The sequence below is a fragment of the Mustela nivalis genome, assembly GCF_964662115.1.
Source record: "Mustela nivalis genome assembly, chromosome: 14".
Classification (NCBI taxonomy): domain Eukaryota; kingdom Metazoa; phylum Chordata; class Mammalia; order Carnivora; family Mustelidae; genus Mustela; species Mustela nivalis.
In genome coordinates this window covers 13,145,485-13,166,704 of record NC_139033.1, presented here as the reverse complement: position 1 = coordinate 13,166,704, position 21,220 = coordinate 13,145,485, and the positions used below count along the sequence as shown (strand labels likewise).

The window sequence follows — 21,220 nt, the reverse complement described above, 5'->3', positions numbered from 1 at the left end:
GTGATCTAAGAAAAAGGCAATAATGGAAACTTTCTCAGTTGCTCTTATTTGGAAATGAATGTCTGTGAATTTTAAGCCATGTGAATGTACCATTCACATACCCTTAAGCTTCGGTTGCTGCGTTGGGGACCGGAGTCTGCAGAGCCTGGAACACCTAAATGCTCCGAGACATCCATCTGAAGGATGTGGGAGTGAAAGCCGACCGAACTGCGCCTGCTTTAGTAGCCTCTCGTTTTCGTCTGTTGCTCTGGGGTGGGCTGAAGGTATAAATCTTAGCCATACTTTCTTTCCTTTGCCTAGACAGGACACACAAGCCCTTCAGATGACCAATTCTCTGGGGGAGCAATTACTACTCACTGGCTTCCTGAGCAGCTTGATAATGTTCCGCTCCTGTTTTCAGCAGGGCTGTGGCCGAGGCAATGATTTGATCATAACGGACCCTGATTAGATTAAGGAGCCATTTGCTTCTGGATGATGATGTTGATAAAAAAGGGTTGATGTCCACACTCCCTGCTATTTTAAAGGTCAAAAAAAAAAAAAACCCAGTCTTTAATCACAAACTTACAACAAAAAGCAAAATAATCTGAAGCAGCATAAAGTTTTGTGCTTTTTCTTCATTGTTACATCTGGGAAAGAGTCTGTTCTTTACTTGCCGAAACCCTAACTGGCTCTTTTTGCATCAATCCTGGGAGTTGAAATTGGTAGTGGGCTCACTGGGATGGTGCCTGTACAGTGCATCTCTAAACTGCTAAACTCAGTCAGTTAGAATCAAGCACTCAGGAGCTCTTGGTTTTCCAAGCTCCTGTTTCTCACATACATGCATACATGCATACTCACACATGTTTTTAAGATAACAGCCCTTGCTGTAGTTGGACAGTCGTAAGTGAAAGTCATTTGTATAGTGGTTCTTCTAGTCTGAGACTCAAGAGTAGGATAGGGCTCCTCTTCAATATGAGCTTGTTAGAAAAGGATTTGGACTGTATCCCACCGGCAGCATTGAGAAAAGCAAGACAAGAAGGGACATGAGAAAAATCCCCTAGTGTAAGCCCATCTGATCAGGAGTTTTGCAGGCATCCTTAGAGCCTGTGGGCTGTGGTGGTGAAAACCGGGGGAGGCGGGCGGGGTGGGGGAGAGGCAGGGTTGCCAGTGCCCCGCCTGGCCTGGGATGGGCTCTGCGCAGCTCCCTGATTGCTCAGGGACCACGTGGAGACTGTGATTGGTCTCTAGACCACACCTAGTTGGTGAGTGCAGCTGTTCCCTGAATATCCCACAGCTCTGCCTAGATCGCTGGAGTGCGCACACGCCTACCTTCAGACACCAGACCCGGAGAGGAGCCGTGGAGCTGCTGCAGCAGAGGAGTCGTGGAAACTTTGCTGAGTGAGTGAAATGGGGGGAGAAGGAAGCTAGTGGCTGGCCCTAAGGGAAGTTGCTGGGCAGGACAGCAATGGAGATGAAGAGCTGGTTTGTGATTGTTGCCATGTAATTCCATCTGTGGTGGAAGATAGCAGGACTGGAACAGGTGCCCAGGAGCACAGTTGGGAAGGAGATAAGCCCAGAATCAAATTGATGCCCACCCCTTGGCACTCCTGCAATAGTGGCTGCCCGTGAGGACAAGCGTCCTGCCCACAAAGCAAACATTTTCAAACTCTGCATGCTGTCCAGCCTTGGGGTCCAGGGAATTGCAAAGGGCGTCATTGAGGACCTGCTGTCTTCTCCCCCCGAAATGGGTCTCTCTCCTCTTCCCCTCCCAGGCAGCACTGACAGCTGGGGATGCATCTTGAGCGATGGGAAAAGCAAGCCTTACTCCACCAGGCCATTAGCAGCACTCACAGCATTAAAAATGCAGGAGGTGGATGGGAGGACAGAGGGCCCGTGATGAAGACTAATGCAGCAGCCGAGACTGGGAACAGACAGGCTTCTCTCTCCTCAGAACCCAGATCCAGATTAGGAGCCAAAGAATGAGGGGAGCTTCTGGCTTAAAAGATTTCTATAGTGTAAATGCTAAGAGGGCCTCTAGCTGGTTGTTAGGGAGAAAATCAGAACTTCGGGCTTCTTCAGCCTTAGGACAGCGTGTTTACCCTTTTGAAGGCCAGGACCTAGCCTAGCCTCCGGTGTCCACATCGCCTACGACACTGACTGGCTCAGCAGCGCTGGCTCGGTGGCTGGGGGGTGGAGGAGGTGACCCTGCGGGGGACCGTCCCCTTTGCGCGCTCAAGGACTCCCGAGTGCCCCTGCCCCGCAGGTCCTCGGGCCTCCCGCGCACGGCGATGCCGGCCTCGTCCACCATCCACGTGCTGCAGCTGCTGCGAGAGCTGCTGGCCTTCGTGCTCCTCAGCTACACAGTGCTCATCGGGGCGCTGTTGCTGGCCGGCTGGACCACCTACTTCCTGGTGCTGAAGTGACAGCGCCCAGAGCCCCGCCCCCCGCCGTGCTCGCCTCGTGCCCGCCCCACGGCGCGCTGCCCCGCCTCCCCGCCTCCCCGCCGGACGCGCTCTACTCGCTGACGGAAGAGCCGTGCGCCTCGCGCCCGGGCTAGGGCTGCCTCTCGAGGCACGGCCACGCCCGGGTTGGAGTCCAAGCTCCCCTCACGACGGCCGACTCTGCTCCGCCCGCTCCTAGCCCTCAGGCCCAGGGCCCGCCCCGTCCCGCGCGGAAGCCCGGTCGGTTGGGCGTTTGCCGCAGCCGTTACCGCCGTTACCCTAAGCCCCGCCCCCTCCCTACCTCCCGTCCAATCCCGACTGCTCCTTCGGGTTGGGGTGTGGTCATGGGGGCCAGGCCCACTCAAGAAGAGGCCGCGCCCCGTCCTCCGCTCGGGAAGTGGCGTCACTTCCGGCGTGTACGTCTGGCGTCCGGCCGCCGCGGGATGGCGGCTCTGAGGAGTTGGCTGTCGCGGAGCGTTGCCTCCCTTTTCAGGTACCGCTGCGGTCGGGTATGAGGGCAGTACCCCAAAGGGGGAGGCGCCGCAGGTAGCGCTGTGGCCGGGAGGGCAGCGCCAATCTAGCTGGCGCTCCTTTCGCTTCTCGGCCGAGCGGGCCGCTGCGTCCCGCCCCTCTGGCCCGAGGACGTCCTGACTCTGCCTCCCGCCTCCCGGGGCCAAAGCCGGGGTTTCTTTCCCACTGACGGCTTTTCCGTTATTCCCCTGGGTGAACGCCGGTGCGCCCCCTCCGCAGGCTCGGGTTGGCTTTCTGGGGAGCCTCGGCCTGTGCTCGAATTCCCGCTGGCCCGTCGCCGTCACTGGAGGGAGATCGGGAGCCGCCCGGGCGAGCGGCGGGTTACGAGAGCAAGTTTTCTCTGCGGGCGGGAGGGGAGCTGGTCAGTCCCCGTTCCAGCTGTGGCCTAGCGGGGACCCTCGGAGGTCCGGAGCTACATGCTGCCTGCGGCAGTTTTTTGTTTTTTTTTTTTTTTCTTTTGACCCGAGGTTTTAAAAAAGCTCTGAGACGGTCTTTTATACTTCCGCACCTGTTGCCGGTTAAACTTCGAGATCACTGTGCCCGCATCCTCGCGCGGCCAGGTGCCCGGGAGTTGGGTAGCAGCTGCTCCTTCCAGCGAGTCGGGGCTTTCCAGACTCACAGCTCCCCACCGAGCCCTGTCGTCGGGAGGGCAGACCCAGCATCTTCGTGTGGGCTCCTGCTTGGCCGAGTGTGAGTTTCCAACCCCTGCGAACTGAAGACGTACAGATTGGTAGTTCCTGCCTTCCTAAGTCCGACCCGTGTTTCTAGGTACAGACAGTGTGTTCCTGTCGTGACTAACTTCAAGAAGCGCTGCTTCTCAGAATTGATAAGACCATGGCACAAAACTGTGGCGGTTGGATTTGGCGTGACCCTGTGTGCGGTTCCCATTGCACAGGTAAAAATACTGTAGCGCCGCTGGGTGTTGCTTAGTGTGCTGGGCCTTCCTGAAGTCTCACCTGCGCAGTGAGCCATCAGACAAGCTGTTCGTGGTGCCCAGTGTTCGCAACACTGGTTTACTTTCTCCTGTACCAGCATCATCGTCTCATAGCTGAACAGATCTAGTAATGTTTGCATTTTTAACTGTCCCATTTGGTAGGAACAGTATGTCAGGGTGGTCAAATTGTGTAAAGAGGGCGGAGAATAAGAAAGGGGATATTATAGTCTGTCAACAAAATAGTTTTTCATTCAACAAAAATTTATTGAGCAACTTTAATGTGCCATACGCTGCTCTCGTAAAACTTACATTCTGTGGTGGGGGTGGGGGTGCCTGGGAGGCTCAGTCGGTTAAGAGTCTGACTCTCTTTTAACTTTTTTTTTTTAAGATTTTATTTGTTTTAGAATGTATGCGGGGTGGGGTGGGGTGAGTAACAGAGGGAGAGGGATAAGCAGAAGCAGACTTTGCACTGAGCGTAGCGCCCTATCCCAGGCTCCATCCCACAACCCAGAGAGGATGATCTGAGCTGAAATCAAGAGTCTGCAGCTCAACCTGCTGAGCTACATAGGCGCCCCAAGCATCTGACTCTTGATTTAGGCTCAAGTCATGATCTCAGGGCCATGAGATCAGGCCACATTAGCCCTGCATGGGGCTCCATCCTGGGCATGGAGGCTCTTTAAGATTCTCCTTCTGGGGGGCTCCTGGGTGGCTCAGCTGGTTAAGCAACTGCCTTCTGCTCGGGTCATGATCCTGGAGTCTGGGATCGAGCCCCACATGAGGCTCTCTGATCGCCAGAGAGTCTATTTCTCCCACTGTCCTCTCTCTCTCTCAAATAAATAAAATCTTACAAAAAAAATAAAAAGATTCTCCCTCTGCTCCTGCGGCCCCCCCACGCTCTCTCTCAAAAAAACCCAAAAAAACAAACATTCTAGGGAAAAGAGAGGATGTGATAAGGTGATGTGAAAGTCGTGATCAGAATGGTCTGAAAGAATAAGCCGTGGTAATATCTTGGAGTAGAGTTTCCCTGGCAGAAGGAACTCTTGAGTGCAAAGGCCTAGAAAGCAGGTGTGTCTACCCAATATGTTTGATGACCAGCAAAAGTTACTGTGGCTGGAGTGGAATGAGAAAGCATAACACACAAAGCCAGAAAATTAGCTGAGGGTCAGACTGTTTTGTCCTTTTGAGCCATCGTAAGGCTTTTGATTTTATTCAGAAAAGGCAGCCACCGAGGATTTTAACACAAGGTTGTTAAAATCTCACATGAGTTTTGTTTTGTTTTTTAGAGATTTTTTTTATTTATTTGACAGAGATCACAAGTAGGCAGAGAGGCAGGCAGAGAGAGAGAGGGAGGAAGCAGGCTCCCTGCTGAACAGGGAGCCCGATGCGGGGCTCGATCCCATGACTCTGAGATCATGACCTGAGCCGAAGGCAGAGGCCTAACCCACTGAGCCACCCAGGCGCCCCTCACATGAGTTTTTAAAGGTTGCTTTGTGAAACTAGGAAGACCAATGGGAGATTGTTGCCCTAGTCCAGGCTTGAGTAGGCAGGCACCAGTGTAGGTGGGGAGAAGTGGACCAAATGTGGTCAGCACAAGATGCTGATGGATTGAATGTGGAGTATATTCCAGGATTTTTTAAAAATTATTTTTTAAATTTTTTAAAAAAGATCTTGTTTATTATTTGACAGACAGAGATCACAAGTAGGCAGAGAGGCAGGCAGAGAGAGGCGGAAGCAGGCTCCCTGCTGATCAGAGAGCCCGATGTGGGGCTCCATCCCAGGATCCTGAGATCAGGACCTGAGCCGAAGGCAGAGGCTTAACCCACTGAGCCACCCAGGCGCCCCATTCCAGGATTTTTTAAAAAGCCTAAGCAACTGGAAGAATGGAGTTAGCATTTGTTGGAGGGAAGGGTGGTACGTTTTGGGAGGATGAAATCAAGAGTTCAGTTTTGGAAATGACAGTGTAAAGCATGTAGTAGACATCTAGGTGGAGTTGGCAGGGAGGTGATATGAAAGTGGTACCTTATTAAAAAGATCACTGATTATATGCTTTCTGAGAAAGAGCTAAATAGGAAACTAGCAAACCCCAGTTTGACAAAATAGTTCTAATACTTAAATGTGTGTTTATCACAAGATCCATTCCAGGGGCGCCTGGGTGGCTCAGTTAAGCGCCTGCCTTTGGCTCAGGTTCTGATCTCAGTGTCCTGGGATCAAGCCCAGAAGCGGGCTCAGTGGGGAGCCTGTTTCTCCTTCTTCCTCTGCTCCTCCCCTCCCCACTTGTGTTCTCTCTCTCAAATAAATAAATTCTTAGAAGAAGAAAAAAAAAAGATCAGCTCCATTGATCACAAGTCTTTGCAGCATCTTCTGAGGCTTTCTCATGAGCCCGATCTCTGCTTGTTCATGAATTGTTGATTCTAAAACCCTTACTTGAGCACCAGGCCATTTTCTGCCACAATTAGGATAGCATTTCTTCTTCCCTTAAAACGAATTTTCTGGGTTTGTCCTTTCTCAGTTCATACACTTTTCTTCAGCCCCAGTTACCTCAGTTCTGGGCCACCTGACAGGAGCCTCAGGTCATTTTCCTGCAGGAACAGTAGTTCCACTTCTGTTTTCGGAACCCGAGCAGCTCCCCACTGTGTGCTGCAGAGCTACGCCCCAGCCGGCTCTCCGCGGCCTCGACTCCTCGCGCTCTCCCCTCCCTCGTGCCCTTTGTTGTGACCAGGTCAGATCCCCGGATGTTCCCTGAATGCAGTGGATGTATTCTTCTCCTCCTTATTTCTTCTTCCCCAGGCTGCCTGGCACTTCTCATCCTGGCTATCTTCAGGCCCAAGTCCCACCTCTTCTTAATGCCTTTCAGAGTTTCTGACCAACAGTGATCTCCGTCTTTCTGACCACTCGTGCTGTATTCTGATACTGGTTGATTGCACTCCCCTGAGGCAGCAGAGCATCACAGAAAGGGCACAAACATTGACGAAGGTGTGGTTTAAGGTCTAGATAATGTGACTTTTTGGGAGAGTTTCTGTAACAGAATATTCGGAGTTTCCATCTCCTCATCTATAAAAAAGTGGTAACACCTGGGCTGCTGGGTGCAAGTGAAAACTTGTTAGATGCAGTGTGGGCGGTGCAGCCGGTTAAGCATCTGACTCTTGGTTCAGGCTCAGGTTGTGATCTCAGGGTTGTGGGATCAAGCCCTCCGCTGAGATTAAAATAAAATGTATTATTAAGATGTAAGTTAGAGTATATCAAAGTTAGCTTCCAGTGAGCAGAAATAATATTCTTTTCACTCTTTCTGTACCTTCAGTGCAAGATACGTAATGAATACTTACTTAATTGTAAAGGAAAATTCTGGATTTGTTCATGTGTCAAAGATTTCTTGACTGACAACTTTTTCTTTTTTCTTATTTTTTAATTTTTAATTTTTAATTTTTTATAAAAATATTTTTTTATCCCCAGGGGTACAGGTCTGTGAATCGCCAGGTTTACACACTTCACAGCGCTCACCAAAGCACATACCCTCCCCAGTGTCCATAACCCAACCCCCCTTCTCCCAACACCCCTCCCCCAGCAACCCTCAGTTTGTTTTGTGAGATTAAGAGTCATCTTTTTTTTTTTTTTAAGATTTTATTGGGGCGCCTGGGTGGCTCAGTGGTTTAAGCCTCTGCCTTCAGCTCAGGTCATGATCTCAGGGTCCTGGGATCGAGCCCCGCATCGGGCTCTCTGCTCAGCGGGGAGCCTGCTTCCCCCTCTCTCTCTGCCTGCCTCTCTGCCTACTTGTGATCTCTCTCTGTCTATCATATAAGTAAATTTAAAAATATATTTAAAAAAAAAAGATTTTATTTATTTATTTGACAGAGATCACAAGAAGAGAAGCAGGCAGAGAAGCAGGCAGGTGGGGGGGCAGGCTCCCCGCTGAGCAGAGAGCCCAATGCGGGGCTCCATCCCAGCACCCTGAGATCATGACCTGAGCCGAAGGTAGAGGCTTTAACCCACGGAGTCACCCAGGCACCCCAAGTAGAGCATTCTTATAAACCTTTCATAACTCAGCATACAGTGAAGAGTATCTTTCCAAAAGCTCATGTTATGACACTTTGGTTTTTGCAAAGGACATTTAGTCCAGTGACAGCTTTTTTTCTTTGTAAACCTGAAAATCCTCTCTGGACTTTTGGTGTTTGAAGTCACCTACGAATACAGTCAGATACCTTTAAAGCAAAGAAACTTCACGCAAACTTTCAGAAAGCAGGGAATACTTGAATTTAGTTAAGGTGGCCATACTTCATTAAGTCTTGAGATAGTTACATTGGCTTTTTTTTTTTTTTTTTTTTAATAGCTGAGGTTAGAGTGAAGAGCCCCACCCCCTACCCAGGACTGTACTGTTCCTTCTGCTCAGAATCGCTCTCCCCCATCCACCCACTTACTTTCTTAGACTCAGCTTATCCCTCATCAACTCTGTAAAGCCTCTTTAAGCTATTTTCATGCAATACAGAAGTGACTGTTTTTCATGCATGCCCCTACTTGTAGCTTGTACAGACGTCTGGAGCGCCTGGGTGGTTCAGTCAGTTTAGTGTCCGCCTTCGGCTCAGGTCATGATCTCAGGGTCCAGGAATCAATCCCCACGGCCCGCTCCCTGCTCAGCAGGTGGTCTTCCTCTCCCTGGTGCTCTTTTTCTCTCAAATAAATAAAATCTTTAAAAAAAGATACACAAACTTCTGCCATAGCTCCCATGGTACTTGATTTGCATTAATTGTTCAAGTTCTCTCTCAGCCCCAGCGCCTCCCCTTTCCCATCTGAAATCTTTGAGGACAGAGAATATATCTTATGTGTCTTCATATCCCAAGCATCTAGCACTATGGTAATGAATGAATCATAACTTCATCAGATTTGTTGGTTATAATTACTAGACTTTTATTTCATGTAGAGAAATGCTTGGCTTTTTGGAACATGGCATAAAGAATCCGAGTAGATGGGAGGCACGCTCCTATATGGTCTTTAAGAGCCAGAACAAAGCCTAAAAAGAAAACAAGCAGTTGCAGTGTGGCAAGTGTTTTTCACTTGTTTCTCGGTTTGAGCTTCAGGTTAGAAGTTGAGTGAAAATGTTTATATCTTTCAGAAATTGGAACCTCATTCTCTTAGCAATGACGCGTTAATGAGGAGGGCTGTGTCTTTGGTGACAGACAGCACCTCCACCTTTCTCTCGCAGACCACATACGCACTGATTGAAGCGATCACTGAATATACTAAGGTAAGGGTCTTCCTGTTGAGTCTTGATCTAAACCAGGGGTTAGCCAACTATGGCTTGTAAACCAAATCTAGCGGGGTATCTGTTGCTGTGGCAACGCTGGAGTGTTGCCAGCCTCCTTTGTCTCTATGTTCTATATTTGTCTATATCTCTCTGTATTTTCTAAGACTGCTTCTGTAGGTTGAAGAGTTGTAACAGACTATAGGGCCCATAAAGCCTAAAATATTTACAACAAAAGTTGGTTGAGCCCTTGACCTAAAGCAGTGATTTTTAGATTTTTTTTCCAGGAATGCTTTTTAAAAGAAAAAGAAGAAAAAATTGTTTTTTAAGATATATTTATTTGACAGAGACACAGCGAGAGAGGGAACACAAGCAGTGGGAGAGGGAGAATCAGGCCTCCTGCCGAGCAGGGAGCCCAATGTGGGGCTCAATCCCAGGACCCTGGGATCACGACCTGAGCTAAAGGAAGCCACTCAGCGACTGAGCCGCCCAGGCTCCCTGAGAAAGAAAAATCTTTAAATACAGCAGCTCAGTTTATAAGACAAAACCAAGCTGATTAGGTGCAGTTACGAATAAAGGGGTCTAGAGAGTCTCCTACTCGCAGCACCAGGCGCTTCACTGTGGGGACAGTGTGAAAACCACTTACCCGCGTACAGAGGTATCTGGATAATCCAAACCCTTGTTTATTGGTCTATTGTACCTTCATTTTTCACAGTTTTCCCCTCTGCCTTCTGAGTTTTTCCCTACATTGTAATCTCTCTGTCTGAATTCCTAACAAACTTTTAGAAACACAGAATTTGACAAGTGGAAGTATGTATGTCCTGGGATAATGCCTCTACCTGCCGCAGTAGTGCGGCTTCAGGGACGTGGAAGGACAGAGTGGGTCACTGTAACAGGACTCTCTCCCCTTGGGGTGTAATCTCACAGGTCCGAACATGCCTCACTTACTTTATTCTGTGTTTGTAGGCTGTTTATACCTTAATTTCTTTGTACCGACAATATACAAGTTTACTTGGGAAAATGAATTCACAGGAGGAAGATGAGGTGTGGCAGGTGATCATAGGAGCCAGAGTTGAGGTAAGCAGAACGTTAACAGATGTTTCTGTATTAGTGCCCCTGCCCCGTTGTGGTGTCTAACAGTGACTGTGCTCTAAGTCTGTCTGGAATAAGCCCGTGTTACGTGCTCATTAACCTCTTCGTGTTGTCTCACGTGCCATGTTTAATTTACAGATGACTTCAAAACAGCAAGAATACTTGAAGCTGGAAACCACTTGGCTGACTGCACTTGGTCTTTCAGAGATGGCGGCAGAAGCTGCGTACCAAACTGGTAGGTTCAGAGTGTACTGCCAAGGGGCCCTTTGAGTTTTCGTCTGGCTGTAAAATGAGGGATTTAGATTCGTCTAAGGCCCACGTGGCTGTACCTTTGTGAGAAAGTTCCCCATTTCCACTAGCTAGGGAGTCCGTATCTAGAAAACGATGCAGCTATTGCCCATTAGAATAATGGCATCTAAATCATTTTTAAGCATTTTGTTCCTTTTATAACCCCGGTATTGATGGATAACTGGGCGTACTGTGGCACGTTGGAGACTGGAGACCACCCGTTGATGTGAGCCTGTATAGATGGGAGAAATGGAGACCTGGACTCCTAGTCAGTGACAAATCCAGGACGAGGAATAGCTACCATTTATTGAATACTGGTCTGTTCCATGCTTTGCAGTAAGTATTTTATAGGCATTGTAATGTAAGGAACTGAGGATTAGCATCCCCACGTCTGCACATGAAGAAAATGGGGACCCAAGGGTTACGAAATGCACTGAGATATGCTGGGTGCGTAAGGAAGCAGCCACACCGGCATTCAGCACGGTGCTAAAGCCTCTGCATCTCCGGGTCCCTGTATAGAAAATGCGGTTCCGCATTCACCAGGATGTTTTCTAGACCTCTCGATCCACCCAGTGGGCGTGAGCTAAAGGTTTTTAACTATATTTTGAAGAAAACTCCATTCTTACCTGAATTGGTCTCAAACTGGGTAGCTCACAGAAATTTCTGTTTTCTGACTTTCAGATAATAGACTAGGGTCTGTAGCACCAAATCTTAAAAAGGATATAATATGTATTTTTAAAACTAAAAACAAAAAAGAAGTCTTAGTTAACTAAAGGAATCTGCGATCCTAGAGGCACAGGTGGAATGAAGGGTGAAACTGACGTAGGAGCAGGGTTTCGAGATGCAGCGAACAGGAACGTTTGCTGGGGCGTCCTGGCGTGAACATTCCCAGGCAGCCTTAGATTGAGCTGGAGAAAAGGGAAAATAAAAGTGTAACAATTATCTGGGAAAAAAACTTTCACAAAACTGATTATTAGGGTTCACACTTTAAATCATGACAAAAAAGGCTCAATGTAAAACATACAAAGAAAAATACTTCAACTATAAGAAAAGAGATTTACCTACGAAGGGAGTATATTCTGATATGGTTTCTGATCAACAACCCTGGATATAAGGCGATAAGTCAGTAACCTATAATTTTACATCCAGTCAAATATTTCAGACCTAAAAATACTGTTTACCAACCGCATATGCTTTCTGAAAAAAAACACTTTTTGAAGAAAAAAATTAGGAAAGAACTGAGATAGAAGAATGAAAAAAATTCAGTAAAACTTGTAAACTTGTCAAAACTTCCGAATGTTAAATCAGTTTAGGAAAGAAGTGAAAGCGTGCCGATAGTTGTTTTGAAAAGAAAAGGTAGACATCATCAGCTCAACATTAGACCGGGCTAAACAAAGAAAACTTGGTAAATTCAATTAAGACAGGGAAGTTTTAAAACAAATAGAACAAGTTCCAACATAAGTCATCACAGTAACTGAATATGTTAAATTAAAAAAAAAAAAAAATCACCGACAGTGGTACCTCAGTGGCTCAGTTAGCGTCTTCCTTCAGCTCAGGTCATATCCCAGCTCCCTGGATGAAGCCCTGCATGCCTCAGCAGGGAGCCTGCTTCTTCCTCTCCCTCTGCTTGTGCTGTCAAATAAATAAATTTTTTTTTTTTTTTAAAGATTTTTATTTATTTGACGGACAGTGATCACAAGTAGGCAGAGAGAGAGGAAGGGAAGCAGGCTCCGGGAGCCCAATGTGGGGCTCGATTCCAGGATCCTGGGATCATGACCCGAGCCGAAGGCAGAGGCTTTAACCCACTGAGCCACCCAGGTGCCCCAAATAAATAAAATCTTAAAAAAAAAAAAAAAATCACAGCTAAAACAAAATGATGTAGGAAGATTGAAAATTACAAAAAGCTAAATCAAATCATTATTGACAAAAAGAAAGCTGCTCCAGAATGCTGGCAGAGAAGTGTCAGAGTAAGGATTCAAGACTAAAAGAACATTAAAACAGTTCAGAGGGTATCAGTCATTGGGCAGTGTGCCTGATAAGGAATTCAAAGTCATGTTCATAAAGATACTGGACTTCGAGAAGAAAGTGGATGAACAGAGAATTTTAACAAAGAAAATGCTAAAAAGGGTGCCTGTATGACACAGTAGGTGAAGCGTCTGGCAACACGGTTCCGGCTCAGGCGGTGATCTCCGGGTTGTGAGATCGAGCCCCATACGGGGTTCCATACTCAGCACAGAGTCTGCTTGAGATTTTCTCCCCCTCCTCCTGCTCGCTCGCTCGCTCTCTCAAAAAAACAAACTACCAGTCAGAGGTGAAGAATTTAAACGAAATAAAAAAACACACCAGAAGGAGTCAACAGCAGACTAGGGGATGCAGAAGAATGGGTCAGCGACGTGGAAGACACCGTGATGGAAAACAAGCTGAACAGCAAAAATTAAAAAATGAAAACTGGTTAAGGGAACTCGGTGACATCAAGTGTAATAGCATTTGCACTATAGGGATCCCAGAAGAAGAAGAGACAGAAACGGGCAGAAAACGTTCCTAATCCGAAAAAGGAAACAGACCTCCAGGTCCAGGAAGCACAGAGAGCTCTTAATGAGGTGAACCTAAGGAGATCCGCACCAGGACACAATATTGCCAAAGTGATGATAAACCATTTTACAAACAGCAAAACCATTACAGGCAAGGGATACCCCAGAACGGGTATTTGATAGCTGGTTTTTCAGCACAAACTTTCCAGGCCAGAAGGAAGTGACATAGTATGTGGAAAGTGCTAAAAGGAAAAAACCTATAACCCAGAATACCCAGAATACCCATTCAAAACATAAGGAAGGGTAGTTTCCCAAACAAAAGTTTGAAGGAGTTCGTCACCACTAGCCCAGCCATATAGGACGTGTTAAAGAAAATTCTGAAAGGAAGAAATTGCACAAATAAAAGCAAATATATTTGGTAAAAATATTATTCATTTAGAAAAACATGGTGGTTAAACCACAAAAGTAGTAAAAATCTATTATTAATCTATAAAAATTACTCAAGGGATATACAAAATGTAAAATAAGACATACATAAAACATGGGGGGCAGGGGAGCAAAAATGTAGTGCTTTTAGGATGTGTTTGAACTTAAGCTACTAACACCTTAATAAAGACGACAGTACGTGTAAGACGTTACATACGAACCTAATGGTAGCCCAAAATCAAAAATCTATAATAGATAAACAAAGGAACAAAACCATCAAACTCATAAGAGAAAAGAAAGGAAGAGAAACAAACAGCCAGAAAACAATTACAAAATGGCAGTAAGTACATACTTAATACTACCTTTAGATGTAAATGGACTAAGTGCTCCAATCGAAGACATAAGGTGACTGGATTAAAAAAAAAAAAAAAAGACCCATTTGTAAGCTTCCTTCAAGAGACTCATTTCAGACTTAAAGACACATACAGACAAAGTGAAGGGATGGAAGAAATATATACACTATGTGGATGGGGGGGGCAGGTAGGGCTGCTTCTACCAGATGAACAGACTAAAACAAAGTGTACAGTGGGACACCGGGGTGGCTCGGGCACTTGAGCATCTGCCTCTTGATTTTGGCCAAGATCGTGATCAAAGGGTCATGAGATTAAGCCCTGTGTGGGCTCCACACGAGGCCTGGAGCCTGCTTAAGAGTCTCTCTTGGGCACGTGGGTGGGACAGTGTGTTGAGCATCTGACGGACTCTTGGTTTCAGCTCCGTTCACGAGATTGAACACAGCATCAGGCTCCACACCCCGCTCAGAGTCTGCTCGAGATCTCACGGTCTCTCCCTCTGCACTTCCATCCCCCACAAGCACTGTGCCTCTAAAATAAACCTTTAAAGAAGAAAAATTTCTCTTTCCCTTTCCCCCTCACTTCCCATGTGTGTGTGCGTGTGTGTGTGTGTGTGTGTGTGCTCGACCTAACAACAACGACAGTAGCAGGAGACCGAGGAGGGCAGTACATAATGATAAAGGAATCCATCTGAGACTGAACCGTCGTAAATACACACCCAACATAGGAGCACCTGTATATAGCAAATACAGACAGAAAGGGAGAAGTTGACAGTAACACAGTGATAACAAGGGCTTCACCCCGCTTGCATCAAAGGATGGACAATACAGACAGAAAGGAAGGAAACAGTGGCTTGGAATGCATTAGCCCAGGTGGATCTAACATTTACACCCACAACATCCCATCCCAAAACAGAATATACATTCTTTTCAAGTGCACATGGAAAGTTCTTCAGGATAGCTCATATGTTAAGCCTTAAAACAAGTCTTAAGTTTAAAATTGAAATCCTCCCAAGTATCTTTTCCTTCCACTATGAATTGAGACAAATCAATTTCAAGAAAAAAAAAAAAAAACTTGAAAAATACACAGACACATGTAAACGAGTGGGTCAACCAAGAAAACAAAGATAAAAAAAAATACGTGGAGAAAAATGGAAACATGATGATCTGAAGTCTTTGAGACACAGCAAAAGCAGTTCTGCATTTGCAGTAACACAGGCCTACCTCAAGAAACAAGAAACACTTCAAAAAAATCTAACCGTACACCTAAAGGAACCAGAAAAAGAAGAACAAAGCCCAAAGCTAGTAGAGGGAACAAAATAATAAAGATTGAAGCAAAAATAAATAGGACTTTTTTTTTTTTTTAAAGATTTTATGTATTATTCAGGGCTAGAGAGGGAGTACAAGCAGGGGGAGTGGGAGAGGGAGAAGCAGGCTTCCTGCTCAGCAGGGAGCCGGATGTGGGGCTTGATCCCAGGACCCCAGGATCATGACCTGAGCCAAAGGCAGATGCTTAATGACTGAGCCACCCAGGCGCCTAAATGGGAAATTTTAAAAAATAGATCAGTAAAGCCAGGGACGCCTGGCTGGTATTGACTCTTGACCTTGGGTTTTTGGGTTTGAGCCCCAGATTGGGGTATAGAGATTACTCAAAGAATAAAAAAAGAAAAAGAAAATGAAGCCAAGAGTTCTTTGTTTCAAAAGATAGACAAAATGGATAAACCTTCACCAGACTCATTAAAAAAAAAAAAAAAGTGTTGAGAATTGGAAATGGAAGAGAAATAATGAACACCACAGAGATACAAAGGTTTAAAAGAACATTATGAAAAACTATATGCCAACAAATTGGACAATCTAGAAGAAATACTAAATTCCTAGAAATAGAAAATCTGGGACGCCTGGGTGGCTCAGTTGTTGAGTATCTACCTTTGGCTCAGGTCATGATCCCGGAGTCTTGGGATCAAGCCCCGCATCGGGCTCCCTGCTCAGTGGGAAGCCTGCTTCTCCCTCTCTCACTTCCTCTGCTTGTGTTCCCTCTCTTACTGTGTCTCTGTCAAATAAATAAATAATTAAAAAAAAAAAAAAACTTCCAAAAAGTGAATTAGGAAGAAACAGAAAATTGGAACAGAAAAATTATTAGTAATGAGATGGAATTTAAAAAAAACCTCCCAACATACAAAAGTCCAAGGCCAGATGGCTTCACCAAATTGAATTCCACCAAACATTTTAAAAAGAAATACCTATTCTTCTCAAACTACTCTGAAAACAGAAGACAAAAGAAAATTTCCAAATTCACTCTACAAGGCTAGCATTATCCCAACACCAAAACCAAAGACACTGCAAAAAGAAGAAAACCAGGGATGCCTGGGTGGTGCAGTCCCTTCACCTTCCTACTCTTGGTGTCCGTTCCAGTCCCGATGTCACGGTCAGGAGATCAAGCCCCTGCATCAGGCTCCGCACTCAGCTTTCTCCCTTTTCCTCCGTCCATCCCACTTCCACCCCACCCCACCCCACCACACACACACCCACTCTCTCTCATAAATATTTAAAAGAAAACCAAAAACCAGTATCTCTGATGCACATAGATGCAAAAATCCTCAATAAGACATTAGCAAACTGGGGTGCCTGGACGGCTCAGTCCGTTAAGCCTCTGCCTTTGGCTCAGGTCATGATCCCGGGGTCCTGGGATCCAGCCCCGAGTCATGCTTCCTGTGCAGTGGGAGGCCGCTTCTCCCTCTGCTGCTGTCCCTCCTGCTTGTGCTCATGTGAGCACACTTGTCAAGTAAAATCTTAAAAAAATATATTAGCAAACTGAGCTCAGTCATACATTAAAAAGATCATATACCAATATCAAATGAAATTTATTCTAGGGATGAAAGGATGGTTCGATATCTGCAAATCAGTGTGACACCTCACGGTAATAAGAGGAAGGATAAAAACCATAGGTGCAACTCAAAGAATGCGAAAAAAAAATTTTTTTTTTGACAAAATAAAGCATCCAGTCATACTATCCTCTTAACAGAGTGTGTTTAGAGAGAACATCCCCCCCAACAAAATAAAGGCCATATATGAAAAACCCATAGCTAACATCATACTCAGTGGTTTACTAAAGGGAGCGGGGAGAAAAAGGATTAACAAGGGGCACCTGGGTGGCTTAGTTGGTTGAACTAATCTGACTAATCCGACACTTGATTTCAGCTTGAGGTATGGTCTCGAGGTTGTGGGATTGCAACCTGTGTTGGGCTCCTTGCTGGGTATTTTCTCTCTCCTTTTCCCTCTGCCCCTCCCCCGCTTACACACACACACACACACACACACACACACAAAATAAATAAAAATCCTTTAAAAATCTTAACCATTTACAATTGCACCCAAAACAATAAAATACTTGGGGAAAAATTTATCCAAGGAGGTGACAGACACATACTGTCAAAACTATGAGACACTGAGGAAAGAAATTGAAGACAACAGAGATGTAAAGACACACCACGCTCTCGCGCGTTGGAAGAATTAATATTGTTAAGATAATGCTGCTCTCCCAAACAAGCTACAGAGTCCGTGCAGCCCCGCCACTGTACTAGTAGCATTTTTCACAGAACTGGAATAATCCTCAAGTTCGTATGGAACCATACGAGACTCTGACTAGCCAAAGTGATCTTGAGAAAGTAGAACAAAGCAGGAGGTATCAGTCCTGGATGTCAAAGCACACTCCGCACCTGCGGGAGGACAGTGTGGTACGGGCACAGACAGACTGATGGACGCCACAGGAGAGGGGGCGGGCCCGGAGGTGAACGCGCACCGTGTGCTCAGCGGGTCTGCGACCGAGGCGGCAAGACTACGGGGAAAAGACGGTCTGTTTCCCAACAGATGGTGTTGGGAAGACTGGACAGCTACCCTCAGGAGTGAAACCGGGTCACTTTGACACCGCGCCCACAAAAATAAACAGATTGAAGACCCGAGTGTGAGGCTGGAAACCATAAACCTGAAAGCAAGCGTAGGCAGTAATGTCGGCCATCAGCCTCAACAGCACATGTATGGGGAACAAAAGAATAATAATTGGGACTACACCCGCCGAAATTAAAAGCTTTACCAGAGCAAAAGAAACTACCAGCAAAACAAAAAGGCAAGCTAATGAATGGGAGAAGATACTTTGTAAATTATATATCTGACAAGGGGTTAATATCCAAAATACATACAGAACTTACACAATGCAACACACACAAAAAAAGAAATCCAGTTTAAAAACAGGCAGAGAGGGATGCCTGGGTGGCTCAGTGGGTTAAGCCGATGCCTTCGGCTCAGGTCATGATCCTGGAGTTCCTGGATCGAGTCCCACATCGGGCTCCCTGCTCTGCGGGGAGTCTGCTTCTCCCTCTGACCTTCTCCCCTTTCCTGCTCGCGCACACGCGCGTGCGCGCTCTCTCTCGCAAATAAAATCTTCAAAAAGAATAAAACAGGCAGAGGACCTGAAGAGATATTTTTCCAAAGAAACATAGATGGCCAACGGACACATGAAAAGATGCTCAACAACCCTAATAACCAGGGAAATGCAAATCAAAACCACAAGAGAACCCCGCACGCCTGTCGGAACGGCTCCCGTCAGAAAGGCGGGAAGTAACAAGTGCTGGCCAGATGGGAGGAAAGGGAGCCCTTGCGCACGGTTAGTCGGGATGTAAGTGGGTGCACCCACCGTGGGAAACAGTATGGACGTTCCTCAAAATAAAAATAGAAATACAGTATGATCCACTAATTCCACTACTGGGTACTAACCCAAAGAAAACAAAGACACGTTCAAAAAGATCCATGCACCCCAGTGTTTACAGCATTATTTACAAGAGCCAAGATATGGAAGCAACCCGGTGTCCATGGTAGATGAGTGGATAAGGAAGTTGCGAATGACGTATGCGTGTGAAATAAAACATGTAAGAAGATTTACAGACGTAGGGGCGTCTGGGTGGCTCAGTCGGTTAAGCATCCAACTCTGGATTTCTGGTCAGGTCATGATCTCAGGGTTGTGAGGGAGCCCCCATGGGGCTGTGTGCCCAGTGGGGAGTCTGCTTAGGATTTTCTCCTCTCAGCCCCTTCCCCCAACTTTTGTGCTTGCTCGTGCTCTCTGAATAAAAACTTAAAGATTTCATTTATTTGACAGGCAGAGATCACAAGCAGGCAGAGAGGCAGGCAGAGGGAAGCAGGCTCCCTGCTGAGCAGAGAGCCCGATGTGGGGCTCAATCCCAGGACCCTGGGATCGTTAGCTGAGCTGAAGGCAGAGGTTTAACCCACTGAGCCACCCAGGCGCCCCAATAAATAAAAATCTTAATGGACACCAAACCCAGGCTATTTTGTGGAGAATCTTAGCAAATCTTCAAGAAACAGAATTCCTGTGTTGCAGAAAGCATACCAGTGCATAGAGCATGATGGCCAGTCTCCTACCTGTTGTCACTGTACAAAGTCAGCATGGGCCTGACCCCCAACTGTACTAGGTAAGCACTGGAACAAAACTATGGTCCGCATCACTTATATGGACGTAAGGCCAAATGTCACCAGCCATTCACCCTCAAAATACAAGATGCTTCAATACTGAAAAAACCTATCAACATAACTCACTACTTGAGATTATCTGCAGTGGAGGAGGAAGGCGGTACATGTCATGTCAGTACATGCCCTGAAGCCATCAGTGAAAGGTACCCATTTATGCCATAAACCTGAGTACAGTTACAAATAGAATTTTCCCAACATGATAAAGGCTAAGTAACTACTTAGTAAATATGAGAGGCATTCCCATCAAGGTCAGAAATAAGAGTGGTGCTTACAATTCTCCAGTGCCTTTAACACTGTACTGAGATTCTTAATACAGTAAGGTTGGAAAGAACCAGATCTTCTCTAGATCAGTTTATAGGCAGAGCTCTGTGACGTACTAGAAGCAGGTAGACAGGATGATAGAGCCCAAAAACATTTTTAAAGGAAAAAAAATGGCAAAAATATGTTCAACATGTAAAGACACAAAAGATAACAGTATTTCTCTGTGCGCTCAATACGTATAAAAGATGAGAAGCATGCCCTTTGAACTTCAGCAGAGGTTATCTCTGAAGATTGGGTAGGGTGATGAGAAGTCTTTGACAATTCCACGGAGCTGTTAAGTTGTCCAAAAGAAATGTGTTTCTTGTGTAAATTCCTAAGGCGTCTGGACTAAGCTGTGTGCTATAAAGAGATTGTGGGAATTGTAATTATTAATGTAGCGGCTGATAGCTAGAGAAAAACGCAGACCTCGGTGTGGCGGTAGAAAGGTCTCTGCTGTGCGGAGAGGGAGGACGGGGGGGGGGGGGGGGCAGGGCAAGTCTCCAAGAGGGGAGCGCTCGGATGCCAGCCACGGAGCCAGCCACAGAGCCCCAGGCTTTCCTCGTCTCCCCCCCCCCCGCCCCCCGTGCCTTCCGCCCTGTGCAACCATCCAGCCCAACCGTCCCCTCTTTCGGCAGGAGCAGATCAGGCCTCGATCACCGCCAGGAATCACATCCAGCTGGTGAAGTCACAGGTGCAGGAAGTGCGCCAGCTTTCCCAGAAAGCAGAAACCAAGTTGGCAGAAGCACAGACAGAGGAGCTCCGGCAGAAAACCCGGGAGGACGGGGACGAGAGGGCCGAGCCGGAGCAGGAAGCCTACCTGCGCGAGGACTGAGCGCCCGAGCGGCTGCCCGCGTCTGCCGGTTCAGCCGGGGAGAGCAGGGGCCGCTGCCATCCAGCCTGGGGCGGCCCAGCCTTCTCTGCACGGAGGGGAAGCAGCGGGTCCCGCCCTGGCCCATCAGGCCGGAGGCCTTAGTGAGCTGGGAGCGCCTGGCCCCTGGCCTCCCCACGCGAGGAGCTGGTGCTCGGCCCCGGGGCACTCCCCCTGTTCCACGCGGACCCCACTCAGCACAGCTGCCCACCCCCCATCTTTCTACCTCCCCCCAGCGCCGCTCAGCAGCCTGGCCGGAGAGGGGGGTCCTGTTTCGTCGTGCCCACGAGTTCAGTAGCTGGTTAACGTCCCTTTCCAGTCTTACATTTTCAGATACGGTTTAGTCTTTGCTCCCCCCATAGAAATGTGTGTTGTTTTGGGGAAAGGGGAGCCTGTTCATAAGATTTCTTTTGACGTGTTTCTGATGCCTTCTGTGATCTGGTCCCGTTGCCCGTGAGGACAGCTGGAGCCCAGGCGCCAGGAGCCCATTGCTGCTCCGGAGCTGGACGCGGAGTGTCTACCCGGAGCTCAACAGGACAAACTCCAGCCGCGCTGTCGGTTCCTTCCAGCGCCTCTATTGTATCTGAAGGAGAATAATTGTTCTGTTTTGCACTTCAAAAAGAACGCGTTGGTGTGTATACTCTGGGCCCTGTGCAGCCTCCTTCCTTCACTTCCAGACTGGCAGAGCCACACGGGGCTCCAGGAATCCC

General features: G+C 47.1%; 3 protein-coding genes across 4 annotated transcripts in view; 2 read left to right on the top strand and 1 right to left on the bottom strand.

The window, feature by feature from the left end:
• The window catches only part of LRRC43 (leucine rich repeat containing 43), a 298,822-nt gene that overhangs the window by 259,106 nt on the left and 18,496 nt on the right, over window positions 1-21,220 (bottom strand). The window lies entirely within an intron of this gene.
• LOC309847779 (uncharacterized protein) lies at window positions 1,280-2,689 on the top strand. Its single transcript, XM_082698587.1, has 2 exons — window positions 1,280-1,377; window positions 2,243-2,689. The coding sequence occupies exon 2, from the start codon at window positions 2,268-2,270 to the stop codon at window positions 2,400-2,402; it is 135 nt and encodes a 44-aa protein (XP_082554713.1). The 5' UTR covers window positions 1,280-1,377; window positions 2,243-2,267; the 3' UTR covers window positions 2,403-2,689.
• Window positions 2,747-21,153, top strand: DIABLO (diablo IAP-binding mitochondrial protein). 2 transcript variants are annotated; one of them, XM_082698564.1, is made up of 6 exons: window positions 2,747-2,913; window positions 3,720-3,846; window positions 8,990-9,121; window positions 10,151-10,195; window positions 10,349-10,445; window positions 20,278-21,153. In XM_082698564.1, the coding sequence occupies exons 1-6, from the start codon at window positions 2,765-2,767 to the stop codon at window positions 20,472-20,474; spliced, it is 747 nt and encodes a 248-aa protein (XP_082554690.1). In that variant the 5' UTR covers window positions 2,747-2,764; the 3' UTR covers window positions 20,475-21,153. The 2 variants fall into 2 exon arrangements, with proteins under 2 accessions (XP_082554690.1, XP_082554691.1); XM_082698565.1 differs by having other exon boundaries at window positions 2,778-2,913; window positions 10,085-10,195.

What these genes read in the sequence shown, in the direction of transcription:
- LOC309847779 (XM_082698587.1), top strand. Translation starts at nt 2,268, where the DNA reads ATGCCGGCCTCGTCCACCATCCACGTGCTGCAGCTGCTGCGAGAGCTG.
- DIABLO (XM_082698564.1), top strand. Translation starts at nt 2,765, where the DNA reads ATGGGGGCCAGGCCCACTCAAGAAGAGGCCGCGCCCCGTCCTCCGCTC. An exon ending in AGCGTTGCCTCCCTTTTCAG is followed by an intron (nt 2,914 to 3,719) that starts GTACCGCTGCGG and finishes CCGTGTTTCTAG; the next exon opens with GTACAGACAGTGTGTTCCTG. An exon ending in TCATAGGAGCCAGAGTTGAG is followed by an intron (nt 10,196 to 10,348) that starts GTAAGCAGAACG and finishes TTTAATTTACAG; the next exon opens with ATGACTTCAAAACAGCAAGA.